The sequence below is a fragment of the Mastigoproctus giganteus genome, chromosome 1 (genome assembly GCF_048544385.1).
Source record: "Mastigoproctus giganteus isolate SK-2022 chromosome 1, ASM4854438v1, whole genome shotgun sequence".
NCBI lineage: Eukaryota > Metazoa > Arthropoda > Arachnida > Uropygi > Thelyphonidae > Mastigoproctus > Mastigoproctus giganteus.
In genome coordinates, this window is record NC_143575.1 from 7,507,910 (window position 1) to 7,525,915 (window position 18,006).

The 18,006-nt window shown below is 37.4% G+C and overlaps 1 protein-coding gene across 1 annotated transcript in view; it reads left to right on the top strand.

Moving 5' to 3' along the window:
• Positions 1-8,348: 8,348 nt before the first annotated feature.
• The window catches only part of Zn72D (Zinc-finger protein 72D), a 220,494-nt gene continuing 210,836 nt past the window's right edge, over positions 8,349-18,006 (top strand). The window contains exon 1 of the mRNA XM_090371344.1: positions 8,349-8,453. Within this exon, the coding sequence (XP_090227470.1) occupies positions 8,404-8,453 (50 nt within the window). The 5' untranslated portion in view covers positions 8,349-8,403. The remainder of the gene's footprint in view (positions 8,454-18,006) is intronic.

Genomic DNA, 18,006 nt, shown 5'->3' on the forward strand with positions numbered 1-18,006 from the left:
GTGCAAGGCTCAAGGGGTAGAATTTTTTTCAGCCTGGACTGTACTTGTTAACAGGAGAGATTGCTTCTACAGGGATGGGATACACTTAAATAGAAAGGGTGCAAGAATTTTTGCTGATGCTGTCGAGGCAGTGGTAGGTGGGTCGGAAAACTGCTAGTTGGGGGGGATACAAGGACTAATAGATTAACAGTAGCCAGTGGCAGAGGTGGAAGTGATTCTTGCACTGCTTCTATTGAAATGAGCAGAAGTCTGAAAAACAGGATGCAGGATATTTCAGAGACTGCTGGTAGTCATTGCGGTACAAGTAAACACATGGGTTGTGTTAGGGTAGCTAAGAATAGAAACAGGTGCATGTATACCTGCGTGTACACCAATGCTAGGAGTTTGGTAAATAAATTTGATGAATTTGAGGTATTGCTCAAAACATCAAAGGCAGATATTGTTGGGATATCAGAGACGTGGTGTCACACAGATATAAGTAATGCGGAACTGGAATTTGGGGAATACAATGTGTATAGAAAGGATAGACAGGACAGGAGGGGAGGAGGGGTCATGCTATTAATTAAGAAACACATAAAGTCCAAGGAAGTGAAGCCAGTCGACATCGATGGACAGGGCAGCGTCGAGTCAGTTTGGTGTGACATAAGCATAGGGAAATCAAAATTGAGAGTAGGAGTGTGCTATAGGCCTAATGACTCTGATGAGTATAATAAGATATTGTACAGGGAAATAGAGTGGGCCAGTAAATCAGAGAGTCTTATAATGGGGGACTTTAATTTCCCAGATATTGACTGGAATTTGTGGGTTGGTCACTCGCACACTAGCAAGGCTTTTGTGGATTTATTGGATGATTGTTTTCTACATCAGCATGTTCGTGAGGCAACAAGAGGGAGCAATACTCTTGATCTGATTATCAGTAGTGATTCTTCATGCATTAAGAACCTGCAGATAAATGAACCACTAGGTGGCAGTGATCACAGTGTGTTGAAGTGGGATTTACTCAAGGAGGTAACTACCATCAGAGGTAAAGGGAAGGGTTTTTGTTTTCGTAAAGGCGACTATGATGGTCTGAGACAGTATTTAAATTCTATACAGTGGGACCAACTGATGATGTTACCAACAGCAAACTCAAAATGGGAAGCATTCAAGGAACTAATCTTGGAGGCTACCAGGCTTTACATACCAACTAAGAAATATTGTTCAAGGTTTAGGCCTAAATGGTTGTCAGATGAACTAATGAGACATGTGGCAGAGAAGAAAAATGCATGGGATACATACAAATTAATGGGTGACATGGAAGCCTATGATAGATATAAGTTGGTCTGTAACCAAGTCACAAAGGAGATTAGGCAGGCAAAGGCAGACTATGAAAAATCCTTGGCAAAGGATGCAAAGAAAAACAGAAAAGAGTTCTTTACATACTTGAACTCGAAAAGAAAGGGATGAATCAGATTGGTCCACTGGATATTGATGGTTCAACAGTTGAGGATCCTGCTCAGGTGGCTAACAATCTAAACGAGTATTTTGCATCTACATTCACGCATGAGGAGTTATTCAGGAAGGAGAATGATGTAGGTAAAGTAAACATTGGCAATGAGCTGGATGATTTTGTAATAACTGAGAGGAAAGTGGAGGAGAGATTGTTGAGGATAAACATAAAAAAGGCACCTGGGGTGGATGGGATCTATCCAGTTATATTAAAGGAGGCAGCAAAGGAAGTAAGCAAACCCTTAGCCATAATTATGAGAGCTTCCTTGGACTCAGGGGAGGTACCTATGGACTGGAGATGTGCAAATGTGACCCCAATTCACAAAGGAGGTTCAAAGGCTGACACAAGTAATTATAGACCTGTTAGTTTAACTTCTGTTCCAGGTAAATTAATGGAGGCACTGGTTAAAGAAGCACTGCAGGATCATCTAGACAAGAATTCAGTTATAGCTCAGACGCAGCATGGTTTTGTTAAGGGCAGGTCTTGCCTGACCAATTTGATTGGATACTATGATGTAGTCACAAAAGAACTGGATGCAGGGAATAACTTTGATATTATATATTTGGATCTTAGAAAGGCTTTTGATACTGTTACACATGGAAGACTGCTGCACAAATTGGAGCAGTGTGGCATTGGAGGCAAATTGCTGCTATGGATAAGGGGATGGTTGAGTGGCAGAAGACAGAGAGTGGTAATCAATGGACACTGCTCAACGTGGACTAATGTTATTAGTGGAGTTCCTCAAGGTTCAGTGTTGGGTCCGTTGTTGTTTTCGGTGTTTATGAATGATATTGATGATGGGATATCAAGTTTAATGTCCAAGTTTGCAGATGATACAAAGGTTGGCAGGGTCGTTAAGGACAATACTGACGCTATGCTGCTGCAACAGGATCTGGACAGGTTGAACAGATGGGCTGAGAGGTGGCAAATGAGGTTTAACATCGACAAATGTAAAGTGCTGCATATGGGAAACAGTAACCCCAGATCAACATATCAACTCTGCGGTACTACACTGACAGTGGTGGAGAATGAAAAGGACCTGGGGGTAATTGTGCAGGCAGATATGAAGTTCTCTGAGCAGTGCAGACGAGCTGCAAGAGTAGCTCATGGTGTCTTGTCAATGATAAAGAGGAATTTTTCTAGCACGGATAAGGAGGTGATTATTCCCTTGTATAAGGCAATGGTAAGGCCACATCTTGAGTACTGTATACAGGTCTGGAGGCCTCATTTCAAGAAGGATGTAGAGCTGCTGGAACGGGTACAGAGAAGGGCAACAAGATTAGTAAATGGAACAAAGGGTTGCTCTTACGAAGAAAGGCTTAAGTTTTGCAAATTACAGAGTCTGGAGACTAGGCACCGGCGAGGTGATCTGATAGAGGTGTATAAGGCTTTGAATGGTTTGAGCATGCTCAATGCCAATGGGATTCTTCATCTTCCTCAGAATAATCACCTCAGAGGGCATAAATTCAAATTGAGGAAGGACGGATGTCGGATAGATGTGCGGAAATTTGCCTTTGGCCAGCGGGTGGTTGGTTGGTGGAACCGACTTCCATCACTGGTTGTTGAAGTTGATAGCCTAAACAAATTTAAAGCTCAACTGGACAGGTATTTCGAACGAACGGAGGGGTGAAATGGGAGTGGGTTTTTTTTTTTTTTTTGTTTTTTTTTTGGCTGATGCTGAATAAGCTTGCTTTCTTGCATCATATGCCTCTGCTAATGCTAATGCTAATGCTAATGCTAATGCTAATGCTAATGACTCTAGGCTAAGCGGCCAGATGAACGACATAACCCGCACTAAGCAAACATGAACATACACTAACCCATGCTATCTAGCCTTGACAGTACTGTCTTACTTCACAAGAGATCCAAATGCGGAGTTGTGCGAAAGCACCAGTGCCGCTTCCCAAAAAACACTAGGTCACTATTACCATCTTCGGTAGTAAGGTATTCTGGAATTACTTCTGCCGATATTCAGTGCCGTACCCATAACAACGCTAAATCTCAATTGCTGCTTCTCAGCCTGCCTGTGTAAATTTTCTAGATCTTGTTGCAGTTATATGCTTTGATTCCTGTTATGAACTGTCCTACCAACTTGGGTAATATCTACAAACTTAGACAATAAACTTGGCATAACTTCAACAATATCATTAATAAATATTGAAAATCGTAACGTGCTTAGCATTGAACCTGAGATACTCCACTAATAACGTAAATGCATGAAGAATAGTGCCCATTTATAACGACCCTCTGGTTATAAATATGAAGAACAGTACCTATTTATAACCATCATCCAGAGCAGTAACTAGTCCCAAAGACACACTGCTCCAAGTTTTGCAGCAGTTTTTCGTGTGGAACAGCACCAAAAGCTTTATTGCAATCTAAGTACATTCTGTGACACTGAAATTGCATCACCCAGAAGTAATGATCGGAAGTGCATGCAAATAAACAGGCGGGTCAGTTGTATCAAATTATACAAATGATTAAAATAAATAAGGACCAATCGGGTGGAAGTTTTGGCTTATATGAAAAAGAACATAGAGACCGTGGAGTTCAAAGTTACGAGTGCGTGACGCAATTAACAGGTTGCTGTCTTGCATGAACCGACTAGAGAGTTAAAGGCGGTTGTACAAAATGTCAAGACGTCACGGTCGACACGAATATTAGCATCTCAACGACTAGGACACAAGGAAACATAAACGGCCTTCAAGAGGAGGGATGGCTTCTTTGTTGTGTAGCGGAATGTGTGGGCCCTGAGAATACCACAGTGCATGGATGTTGGCAACAGTCGCCACTACCTACTCTGCTACACATACGAAGGCTTCAACATTTCCTTACATCTGCTAAGTAAATATTCAAATATCCTATTTCTAATATCATTAGTACCGACGTGTACAAGGAATCACCTTTTTCTAATACGGCTTGAGTGTTAAGTGATTTTATTTCGACATAAAGGACGTCAGAAGAGAAACTGCTGTGGATAAAAGCGAACTAAATACATGGGGCTAATGAAATATTTCCACACATATTAAAACAAGCTGAAGATGATGTAGGTTAACCTTTGATCAAATTAAGAAAACCTGTCCCGACAATCGGAGGATGTTCAAATGACTCTGCTATTCACAAAATGATTTAAAGGGCACACTGGTGCATTTCGGAGGTATAAGCTTAACTTCTGTTCCAGAGAAAATTTGAGGCTTGAAAGTATTTCAGCATCATCTTTAGAGGACAAAGTTGTACGGAAACGAAGCATGGATTTTTTATAGGGACATCTGGTCTGACTACTTTGATTACTGCTATTACGTAGTCACAATGGACTGGAACAGTTCTGATAATATATACAGTATTTAGATTTCGATATAGCTTTTGACAATGTTGCACAAGAAATCCGGACATTGGATTAAGAACAAGTGAGAGAGAAGTGATTCCAGTATTAATGTCACGCGGGTTTCATGGATTAATGTTATTAGTGAAGGTTATCAGAATTCAATGTTTGTTTCATTTGCGATCTTCATTAACAATGTTGATGAAGTTTAATATCCCCAAGTTTTCTTATGGTATAAAGGTTGTATGATGGTTATGACAAAAATCAAAGAATTCTACTAGCACCTTGATTTCTGTCATGGTCTTAGTATCTTGGATTGTGTCATGCTATTAAAGCGTAGAGAAACTGAGCAGACAGGCAAGAGTGGAAGCTGAGTTTTTAACATTAAGGAATTGAAGGTGCTGCATTTGAGTAGCAGTCCCCAGAATAACTTACACTCAGGTTATTGGAGAACGATATGAAATGTGGAGTTATTATTCGGTTTGGCATGAAGTTCTCCGAGCAGTGCAAACAGGTTGCTGTGACAGCTCATAGAGTTCTGCCATTAACACAGGAATTTTGACACAATGAACCAGCTGGTAATTATCCTGTTGCAATGGTTAGGCTTCATCTGAAGTACTACATAGATGTACTGTAAGCCTCATGCTGTGAAGGATGTAGATGTGTTACCATAATTGCAAATAAGAACAAGTATAGTCAGGAACACAAAAGGATACTTTCACCAATAGAAGCCTCTTAGCTGTGTAAAGTGCAGCAATCTTTACTCTCTTGAACCACATTAAGTGGCCATATGCCTATATTGAAAAAGGATGGTTGCTAGATCGGTGTGTGAAAACATGCTTTTTTTTCTCAAAGGGTAATTGATTGTCGGGACAAACTTTCATCTGATGTGGGAATGGTTATGTTCAGTAAATTTAAATTGAGATTAATTAAATTATCAGAGGAGTTGAACAAACGAAATGAGCATTTTTTGGAATATGCTGTACGCACTGTGACGAAGCTATAATACCACATATTTTCTCTACCACGGCGTCGTCAGGGGTAGGAGCTCTGGTCTATTGCTTTAGCATAGTTTTATAGAGCATAGTAATGTGCGTTTGTAAATATGTATGGGGCATGAGTGGTCTTGAAGTTTTTAGTTTCGCTACTAAAATAATGCGAGAAAGCAAGCGTATAAGCTTGCCTCCTCGAATTATTTTCTACTACTAATCCTAATACTTAATAGGATTGACAGATGAATTGTAATTATACTAACTGGCTGAGTGGCAAAAGTATAAATTTTGCGACGCCGGGAGAACCCTGAACTGCAGCCTTCCGATGTAAAACAACCATTGTTTAACAACCATCAGTTTACTGGCTCTTTGCATCCTCCTGTGGTGTGCACCTGTTGGCATGGTACTTTTGACACTAAAATGGCTTTACTTGCCTAGGCAGAAAATCTATACTCCCAGTTACGAGTTTGATATCGTATTGTTAGGTGTGCCTGCACAATTTCTAAAGCCACCAAAGCTAATTATTTATAAGCGATCATGTCGATTTTTATATTTTTAAGTTAAATAATTCACACCCACTTTTCTGCATAGAACTGTTTTTAAATCGCTTTTTTCCGAAGCACTTCATATTATGAGTGAAATTCTAGTTAAAAAGCAATTTTCTCTTTCTAAGATGACCAGTTAAATTTTCTAAGATGACTGATTAAAATTTTCACAGTCCATTTACTATAAGTGAAGTTTAAAAGCAGCTGATCAATCTGATTTTGTTGTATACAGTAATTTATATGGCGTCAATGGTTAAGGAAGCGATGCAGGATCATCTAGACAAAACTGCAGTTATAGTTCAGGCACAGCATGGGTTTGTTTGGGGAAGCCTTGTCTGACAAATTTGATTGGATACTGTGATGTGATCACAAAATAACTGAATGCAAAAAATAATTTTGATATAATATAATTAAATTTCAGGAAAGCTTTCGATACTGTGGCATATGGAAGACTACTGTGCAAATTGGAGCAGTATGGCATTAAGGACAAGTTGCTACAATGGATAAAAGGATTGAGTGGGAGAGGACAGAGAGTGGTTATCAATGGACCCTACTCTTCATGGACTAATGTTATTAGTGGAGTCTCCCAGGGTTCGGTGCTCGGCCCACTGTTGTTTTGTATATTTATCAATGATATTGATAAATATACAAAAATATACAGTATATCTGGTTAATGTCTAAGTTTGCAGACGATATGAAGGTTGGCTGGGTTGTTAATGACATTAATGATTGTATGCTACTGCAACAGGATCTGGAAAAGTTGAGCAGATGGGTTGAGAGGTAGAAACTGAAATTTAGCGTTGACAAATGTAAGGTACTGCATATGGGTAGCTGTAAACCCAGAGTGACGTATCAACTGGGTGGTGCTACACTCAGGGTAGTGGAGAATGAAAAGGACCTAAGGGTAATTGTGCAGTCAGATATGTAGTTTTCTGAGCAGTAAAAAAGGCGGCAAGAGTAGCTCATGGTCTATTGTAAATGATATACAGCAATTTTGCTAGCAGGGATAAGGAGGTGATTTTCCTCTTGTATAAGGCAATGATCAGGCCACACCTTGAGTACTGCTTACAGGTCTGGAGACCTCATTTTAGGAAGGATGTAGAGCTGCTGGAACGAGTACAGAGAAGGGCAACGTGGTTAGTGAATGGAACAAAGGGTTGCTCTTACGAAGAAAGGCTTAAGTTTTGCAAATTACAGTGTCTGGAGACTAGGCACCGGCGAGGTGATCTCATTGAGGTGTATAAAGCCGTGAATGGTTTGAACATGCTCAATGCTAATGGGATTCTTCCTCTTGCCCAGATTACTCACCTGAGGGGCATAAATTCAAATTGAGGAATGGCAGTTGTAGAATAGATGTGCAGAAATTCACCTTTAGCCAGCGGGCTGTTGATAGTTGCAACAGACTTCCATCTGTTGTAGTGGAGGTCAGCAACTTAAATGACTTCAAGGCAGAACTAGACAAATATTTGAAGTGAATGGATGGGTAAAATGGGAAGGGTTTTTATTTTTTATTGGCTGATGCTATATAAGCTTGCTTTCTTGCATTATATCCCCTACTAATTCTAATGCTATATAAATTTGTATAGTTGGTGTAAATAGAATTGAGCTCTAGTTTTCGGTCTGTATTTTTCTATTAATTTCTTGTTCATCTAACTGAATTTAATATTTAATAAAAGTAGCCCTGTTTAAATAATACTTCATATTAAAATACTACCTGGTATTCAATATATAATATTATAATATTGTAGCCATTATTTAGTTATATATATATATATATCCTACTATTTTTCTTATTTATTTTTAATATGCCAATAATAAATAATATTTATTTATTTATTTATATATATTTTTATTAATTTCTGTTTATTTAATTTTTGGATTAATTGGATTATATATATATGTTTTATGGTCATGACTAATATTTTTTGTTTTTATTAGTAATAGTTAATATTAAGAAGACTTTTACTATATATCCGTCTATTTCAGCTTCCGTAGAGGTTACGTCGTCATCATCTTTCTTGTCTGTATTTCACAGTTTTCAGTGCGAGTTGGAAGATGGCTGCTAATAATTATTTTGGTTTTACTACAGGAGGAACGCAATACGGGTAAGCTAAATAAGTTTATTAGTGTACAAACGTGCATCTAGTAATCATAAGTGTGATTAAAATCTAAGGAACACGCTTATTGATGCGTAATATAACTTAAAATATCGTTAAGTAACAACCTTTACCGGCAAATATCGTTATGGCGTCTCTTGTTAGAAATTGGACTTGCCTTTGTGAAGATGATTGGTATTTAGAATTAGGCCTCCAAACAAAGGAATTTCAGCGCTGTTTTGATATCGGTGCGTGCGTTTTAAGGGTGGCCATAATCAGTAGAAGTTTTAATTATAAGCAGAAACTCAAATTCCGAATAATGCTTGAAACGAAATTTTATTTAAAGGTAGCGTTTTTGCGAAGAATGCGCGGACACCAAATATCAAGCTTCGTTAGGGTGATTGTAAAATGGCTACTTTTTTCGCAATAACTGTCTAGTTTTTATTTGAAATATTTATTGCGAAATATTTTTGTTACATTTTGCTTATCAAGCAGAACATTTTCGTTTCCTAAATTTGAGATAATGATATTTAATTGAAAAGGGGGAAAATCAATATTCAATGGGTAGCTGTAAGCGTGGAACTGACTCTGCATATATATTTCCAATGCACTTACCGACGTTATTTTATGGAGCTGTTTATAATGTTAGTGGTTATTTATTCATTTTATGGATATTGTTTGTTCAGTTAAAGAGGAAGAAATGGCAGTGAAATGAAAGAGTAGGAAGTGTTCACTGTAATGTGATTTTTAATGTAGATATTTTATTTTGAAGACTAAATGCTCAAGGCATATGTTATGGGTTGAAATTAACTATATAATATAGGTGTAAATACACAGTCTATTACAGCTTTACCCATAAATTTAACTACATACGTAGTGTAAAGGCATCATTTGATTTTATCTCATTTGTGGCTACCTTCACAACGAGATACCATCTATTGCACTACTTTGAATGAACAGTGCTTCTCTAATAGAGACTACTACTTTTATTTATTCTCAGTGGGCACCACCACCCAGACAGCAGTTTCGGAGCTTGTTGGCTCACTCATCGGTGGACAGGCAGGTACCATGGTAATACAAACATGCCATCACTGTTGCGAAGTTAATTCCACAATATGAGAGATGCCAAATGGTGTTGGTAATAATAATATTTTGAAGACTAAATGTGCAAGGCATAATATCAAACGATGCATTTACACTACTTATGGGTAAACTATGGTTTATTTACACCAACATTATGTAGTTAATTTCTACCCATAACATTATGCCTTGCACGTTTAGTCTTCAAAATATTATTATTACTGACATCATTTGGCATTTCTCATATTGGGGAATTAACTTTGTAACTGTGATGGCATGTTTGCATTACCAGGGTACCTGCCTGCCCACTGATGAATGAGCCAACAAGCTCTTAAACAGTGCTGTCTGGGTGGTGGTGCCCACTGAGAATAAATAACAGTAGTCTCTTCTATTAGAGAAGTGTTGTGAGAATTACTGGTATCTTGTGAAGGTAGCCACAATATGAGATAAAATTAAACGATGCCTTTACACTAATGTAGTTAAACTTATGGGTAAACTGTGGTGTATTTATACCAATATTATATATATAGATAATTTATGTAATGCAAATTTATATAGTAAGTTTAATAATTGTATTTACATAAAGCGTTATATTGTGATAAAAATTTCACATAGCTGGCTGGATAATAAGGGACACTTTCATCAATTGCGATTGATAAAATAATAGTATTGCTTAAATTTTATAAACCTTTGTATAGTAGAATGTAGTCACAGTTTGTGCATAGCATTGAGCTAAATTTGCTACCCAAGTTCATCAAACATGTACTGTGGAGAAATTCATGAGCTGTTGTCTTTTTGGATTGTGTTGACATTACTCATTAAAGACACTGTAAAAAGTAGAGGGAGAAATTGAATTGTTCAAAAAACTGCACTTCTAGGCTGGTCCAAATGGAAAAGTATATTGCTATTTGCTTAGATGTATGCTCTTCCTCGGTGGGAATACCTTATGTAATCCATGTAATTTTTATTTTTTATTTCTTACGAAACCCCAAACATGAGAGGAATTAAACATGAACCCAGGTGCATAAGTACATGTGCCTTGAGTGATCGGGGTTCAAGCCCGTGACTGCTGAATACAGTGCTGTTTCTTGTATTCTGTCTATCTTGTGAACTCCTCTTATCATTTGGTCGTACCGGAGTATAAACAAAATTTATTTATTTTAATTAGAACCTGTAGTACTCAGTACCATCCATAGATTGAAGATGAAAGAAGATATTTGTTGACATTAGACTTTTGTTGATTGTAATTTTCAGGAAATGTATGTTGGAGGGTTGTTCCAGAAAATGGAAATTGAATGATTAATGAGGAAGAAGAAAAGTTGGTTCTGTGAGAACAGTAAAAGGATGCTGACTGGTTGCAGCAAGTGTTTGGACTGCTTTGGAAGAGAGAGTGGGAATTATAGAAGCCAATTCAGAACAGTGTCCATGGAAGTATCTATTGAAAAGCCATGCAGCAGAAACAAATCCCTATGAGACAGTGGAGAGACCCTTAGCGATGAGTCATTAATTAGTCCAACTGCCCTCTTTTGGATGGAATCATCCAAAAGAGGGCAGTTATGGCTGCACTGCCATAACAGATATGGAAACAGTATTCTTTGGTTGGGGGGGGTGGATTTGCAATTTATACAGGGCGAACAACTAATACAGTGATAGGAATTTTTTTAAAGAAAAGTAATGCCTAGAGCGAAAGAGAAAACTGAGTTTTTTAGATGCAGACAATATTTGTAATGTGCGTATATCAAGAGAAATTAGAAGTCAGGGTAATCTCCAATAGCGATATGATCTTGTCTAGAAATCAGTGTCATTGAAGATGAGCAGAGGAATCCTTTTTGCGATATGAGACAGGCCTGAGTTTTAGAAGGATTGAAATCAACTAAGTTGTCTTTGCCCCACTGGAGAATTATATGGAGATCAGCATTTAAGGAATTGGCAGTGGATGTTCCAGAAGTTGACACTGTTTGTGCAGGGCAAGGTTTCTCAAACTGGAAGGTGGAATTCAATGTGATATCAACAGCAAAACTGTGGATAGGATTTCCAGTCAATGGAAGGTCATTAATATATGAGAGGAAAAGAGTGGGAGAAAGAACTGGGGAATGCCACCATTAGGAAAGAAGTTAGAAAACAGAGAGCCATCTACCATCACATGCAGTGAGTGGTCAGAGAGAAAACTGGATACCCAATTATAAAAAAACAGTTGACAAACCATAAGATGGAAACTTATTGAATTTGTCTGTAGATGGGTAACATAAGCCAAAATATATCACCATTGGGTTGACACTGATGGAATCCATACTGGTGATAGTTGATTACATAGAAAGTTTCTAGATAGTTTGAGTTGGTGGTTAAATTATTTTTCCATTACTTTAGAAAGAGTAGAAATAAGTGCAATGGGACAATAATTTGATAGGAGAGATTTGTCACCCTTTTTAGGAACTGGCTGAATATGAGAAAATATCCAAGCAGAAGGAAAAACACCTTTTGAATAAGAAAGTGAAAAAAGCTGACACAGAACAGGGTAAATTCAGGAGCACAGGTTTTGAGAACAAGTGGAGAAATAGTCAGGACCTGGAGCTTTCTTAGCATGAAGATTGATCAAAATCCTTTGGTCCCCTTTTGATGGAAGACCACAGGATGCATTGAATGGAGTGTACTGGGAATGGTGGGTGGTGGTTTACCAAGATTATCAATATAACGGTTTGAAGAAAAATAAGATGCTAGCAGGTGAGCTTTATCTTTGGCTGAAGTGGCATTAGAACCATCTAGTTTTGACATGTGGAAACAGAGATGGGCAAAAGTGGCAGCCAATAACTTTGGCAGGAGACCAGAATGCTCAGCTACCATTTAGGTAAGTAGCAAGTTTTCTTCTCTTAGCCTGTTCAAAATCTAGTTTGGGCTGATTAATAACTGCTTTCAAATTGTTGCTAGCTTTGGTGTAGACAGAAAATGAACCTAATTTTTATGGAAATACAATGCTTTCTCAGTGTAAATACCATTGTATTTACACTGAGAAAAAAAAAATAAATTACAAAAAAGTGGGGGATAGCATACAGTCTATAAATAGCAATACATTTATCTGTTGGAAGAATTCTTTTATTTGAAGTGTTTTAATCATGCCAAAATGCCCTCGCAACGAAGTTGATATACTTAATTAAAACTCATGACAATCTGACAGACCTATAAATTTATAGTTTTGTTTGCCGGTTAGTTATTTTGATGCTGGTTTTTGTTAGTAATTTTGCTACTTTCCTTGGTTTTCCCATCTCACTATTTATTAGTGGGTTTTGGTTTAGGAAATGATTCTGGTACTTTTGTTGTGGTCATTAAGGTCCAGAGTTGTTGCAGTTTCCATGGGCATTGTTTTTAAACTATGCACTTTGAAAAATCTAGCCCTACTCAAATGCAGTTCAGCAGTAGAAATGTATAAAACTGCAATTTGAATCAACTGCAGAAATGCATTCCAAGTAATCCCAGATTCTTCAAACAGCTGTATTTGACAGTGGACTCAAAAGGCTCAACTAATGCAGTGATAGGAATTTTCTCATCCAGTCAATAGCTAACTTGTTCTCTCAGTGCTACCTAAAACATCAAACCTTACTTGTTTGATGTTTTATTGCTTTTTTTTTTTTTTTTTGCTTAATCTTTGCAAGCTGGTACCCTTCCGGTTGAGTTTTGAGGAGGTGTGAATTTACCTCCCCCCCCCCTTTTACTGCTGGTTTAAAATCAGGAACTTGTTTTGTGATTTCAATACAGTGGCAGGAGGGGGGGGGGGATAAACACCCTAATTGAGACTAACCATAGCGGGCTAGGCATGTCAATCACTGCTACTCACATCAACCGGAAGGGTACCATCTTGTAAAGATTAGCCCTGTTGTGTTGTTTTTTTTTTTTTTTTAGCATAAGCTGAATTGATGACACTTTTTTTTTTTAAAGTACTTGTGTGTTTTGAACAATTTTGCAAACAGTTGAGAATTTTGTAATCGTTACATAACATTTTCATACATTCTAATTTATTTGAGTATACTTGTTTCTATGTGTCTGAAAATGGACTCAAATGACTTAATAAATATATAGTGATAGGAATTTTTATTACCCAGTGAATATTAACTTGTTAGTTACATAAAACAAAGGCTACCCTAAGAGTATGATAATGTTCTATGACTTGCTTTGCTTGAGGCAGTTGTCCTAAATTCATTGAGCTTAAATTTAACAAACTGATTAAACATTTTGAACAAATTAATTAAACACTTCTTGGTATATGATATAAGTATCTCAAATGAAGTTAAATAAATAGAGTAAAATGCAAGAATAAGAACATGATGGAAGCTTATAGTATATCTCATATAATACTTGTAAACAAGTATTATATGAGATATAGGCTGCCGTAGCTGAGTGGTCAGGAGCGGGAGTGCAGAAGCACACGCTCCTTGAGTAGACTGAGGTTAAAGCCCCTCAGTGCTAAATGCGGTCGATCTGCCAACTCCGCACTGGACTAGTGTGGCAGATTATGGTCCAATTCCCTCAACATGAGTTGTTGAGGAGGCTTCCATCCTGCAGTGGGTCGATAATGGCTGCAGTTTACTTTTTTTTTATATGAGATATATATATATACCCATAGGATGCCAGTACATCTCCCATTCTCTGTGAAACAAGAGGTAATTGATTTTTGACATGTATCAACACAATTGCTTGCAGGCCACCTCCAACTTGCAAGATGCTTTCTACTGGCCCATGATTGTCCTGGGAAAACTTGTGGGGGCTAAAAATTCAATTCTATATTATCTATGAAAAATTACTTCATTTTTATGTACTGCTAGACTATCTGGATTTATTCATCTGTTTTTTTTTTTTTTTTTTTTTAAGCGCTCTTAATGAAAGTAGTCTGCACATATTAATAATAACTACGCACAAATACATTTAATGTATAATTACAGGCAGTTTCCGCTTTAAGAGTTCCTTTTTTCAAGTAGCAAGTATCAACAAAATCAAAAATATGAACATTAATTGCAATAAATAAAAGCTGCTAAACATTCATAAATATGGCATTTCAAACCCCCCCCCCCCACACACATGTAGCTATACAATACTATTGTGTATTATTGTGCTGCTACTGTGCATGTGTTTGTTTGTTAATGTAAGGAGGTTCAATTCTTAAGGAATTTTGGAAAGAATTCCATATTTTAGATGCAATAAAAATAATAAAATGAGCCTGGGATAAAATTACAGAGAACATGAAGGGTGTTTGGAATGAACTGTCCTCAGTTTATTGACAAGTTTGAAGGACTTCAAGAACCAGCAGAGATCATACAAAATGAAACGGAACTGGTTGTTAATATTGCTAACCAATTGCAGCTTGAGGTTTCTACAAATTACATCACTGATCTGTTTCAAGCACACAATGGAGAGCTCACAAATGAAGGCCTTCTTGAAATGGCAAAATGTGAAGATGCCAAGGAAGAAGATGAAACCCCTCTTTGTTCCTTTACTCTCAAGGGGCTTGATGAAGCTTTACAACACAGAAAAAGCAATTGAGATTTTTGAGTCACAAAATTCGAATTGAGTGCACTAGAAAAGCTGTTACAGATTTAAAAAATGCTTATGCTTGCTATCATGAAATTTATAAAGAAAAGAGAAGACTTGGAAACAAATGACCTTTGAAGCATTTCTGAAGACTAATTGTTCTTCCAACAAACCAATGAGTGCCAAGCCTAAAATGTGTTGAACCATCAACGAGTGTGCATTTAGTCGATGATGATGAAAAACAAATATTCTTTAACATTTATGACCTAAATAATTTCTTTTTTATTATAATTTGCTTGACAAAAACAATAACATATAAACTATTGTTTTTGTTGACCTTTATTTAACATTACTATAGTCAAATTTCATTGTTGAAAATGTAACCCCTATTTTTAGCATTGCATCTATGGGAAATTCCCACTTTACGAGCATGCGCTAGTAACGAATTAACTTGTAAAGTCAGCAACTACCTGTAAATGGCCTGCCAGTGTGTTTTTTTTTTTTTTTTTTTTTTAAATCTATATAGACCAATATTAAGGATTAACATTGCAAAACATATTTTAAAAGGCTGCTTAGCTGAAGAAAACATGCATTCACATACATATAACTGGCAAATAGAAGATTAAAAAAAAAAACCAATTAATTCAACATACAAATCATTGGGGCTTCCCTAAAATGGCTCACTAAACAGAGTAACTCAGTAGCCTTTCTCTGTACGCTTGGAAGAACAGGTAAACTGTAGATGTCAAAAAATGGTCCAGAATGGTGCATAAGCAAAAAACAATACTGAAGACTAGATTTTGGAGCAGTATATTGCATACATTTTTAATTGAATAAGTGGGTAAAAAAATTATTGGTATATTGATCAATTGTGTATATTTGATTTTTAGTTTATTAGATTTGTTTTTTTGGCGAGTTTAGCATATTTCTGATTATCAGCAGATAAAGGAACCATTGGGTGGCAGTGAACACAGTGTACTGATGTGGGATTTACTCAAAGATGTAACTACCATCAGGGGTAAAGGGAAGGGCTTTTGCTTTTGTAAAGGTGACTACAGTGGTCTCAGACTGTTTTTAAATTCTATACAGTGGGATCAACTGATGTTACCAACATCAAATTCTAAATAGGAAACATTCAAGGAATTAATTTTGAAAGCTATTAGGCTTTTTGTCCCAACTAAGAAATACTGTTCAAGGTTTAGGCCTAAATGGATGAACTAATGTAGATTTTTTTTTACTTGCATTTTTCGCGCTTATTGTCTTTGCACTCTTTGTTTCGCACTTGTTACAGGTATATTAAGTTACGTTTTGCCACGTTCTCCCCAGAAATGGCTCAGAAAAGATTTCATACAGTGCTGAATTCAAGTTAAAAGTGATCCAGTTTGCAAAAGTGAATGGAAATCGTGCTGTTGACGTAAGTTTGGTCCTCCTCCAACTGAGAAAACAATCCGAGACTGGATATGGGAAGAAACCCTACTGAAAACGCCACAGCAGAAGAAGGCCATGAGAGGCAAGTCAGCAAAATGGCCTGATTTAGAGAGGGAATTGAAGATATGGATGGAAGAGCAAAGGGCAATTAGAATTGCTGTGTCCACAAAGATGGTTCAGTATGAGGCAAGAGGAATTGCTGATGAAAAAGAAGTTACTGATTTCAAAGGAGGACACAATTGGTGCTTCAGGTTCATGAAACGGAATGGACTAAGCATGCGTACACGCACCAGATTTGCCTGAAAGCTGTGAGCAGAAGCTCCTTGAATTTCATCGTTTTGTAATTCAATGTTGGAAGACATCAGTTTGAGTTGGGACAGATTGCAAATATGGACAAAGTCCCCCTTCAATTTGATGTCCCAAGTAACAGAACTGTTGATAAGAAGGGGGTGAAAGCTGTAACTGTGAAGACAAGTGGACATGAAAAGAGCCATTATACAGTTTTTCTAGCTTGTTGTGCCGACGGAACCAAGCTGCCTCCTATGCTGATTTTCAAACGCAAAACAATGCCAAAAGAAGACATTCCTCGAGGAGTGATTGTCCACGTTCATGGTTGGATGGATCAGGATGGGATGCACATCTGGTTTCAGAAAGTTTGGAGCAGGAGACCAGGTGGGGCTCTTACGCAAACCTGCCCTATTGGTGCTTGATAAGTTTGGGACACACATAACAAAAAATACAAAGATTGCTGCAGAGCAAAAAACAAAACTTGCTGTCATACCTGGAGGCTTTACATCCCAGCTCCAACCGCTTGATGTCAGCATTAACAAACCCTTCAAAGCTGCCATGAGAGACAAATGGAACCAATGGATGAAGTCTTCTGGGGACAATTTGACACCAGCAGGAAGAGTGAAGAAACCAACTATAGGAGAAATTTGTACCTGGGTGAAAAGATCCTGGGATAATATCAAGATTGAGATCGTTGTAAAGTCATTTAAGAAGTATGGCATATAAGAAGTATAGATGGAACTGAGGACGAGGTAATATATGAAGACAGTGATTCGTCATCAGACACAGATGAGGACAAGCTAATGGATGGGAGTTTTGACAGTGATGAGTTGTATGAATTTTATGATGAATAAAACTTGAGTTCAAAAACTTTATGTAATACATTTTTTTTTCAAATTTCGGCCCCCAAAATTAAGGTGCGTCTTATACATGGGGAAATACGGTATAAGCTAGTCTCTAATCAAGTCACAGAGGAGGTTGGCCAGCGAAGGCAGATTACAAGAAATCTTTGGCAAAGGATGCAAAAAAAAAACAGCTTTTGGGGGGGGGGAATACACAGACTAGTGGCTTAACTAGAGCCACAGCCAGAGGGGAAAAAAGTGATTGCTGCTATTGGTAAATTAAGGTGCGTCTTATACATGGGGAAATACGGTATAAGCTAGTCTCTAATCAAGTCACAGAGGAGGTTGGCCAGCGAAGGCAGATTACAAGAAATCTTTGGCAAAAGATGCAAAAAAAAACAGCTTTG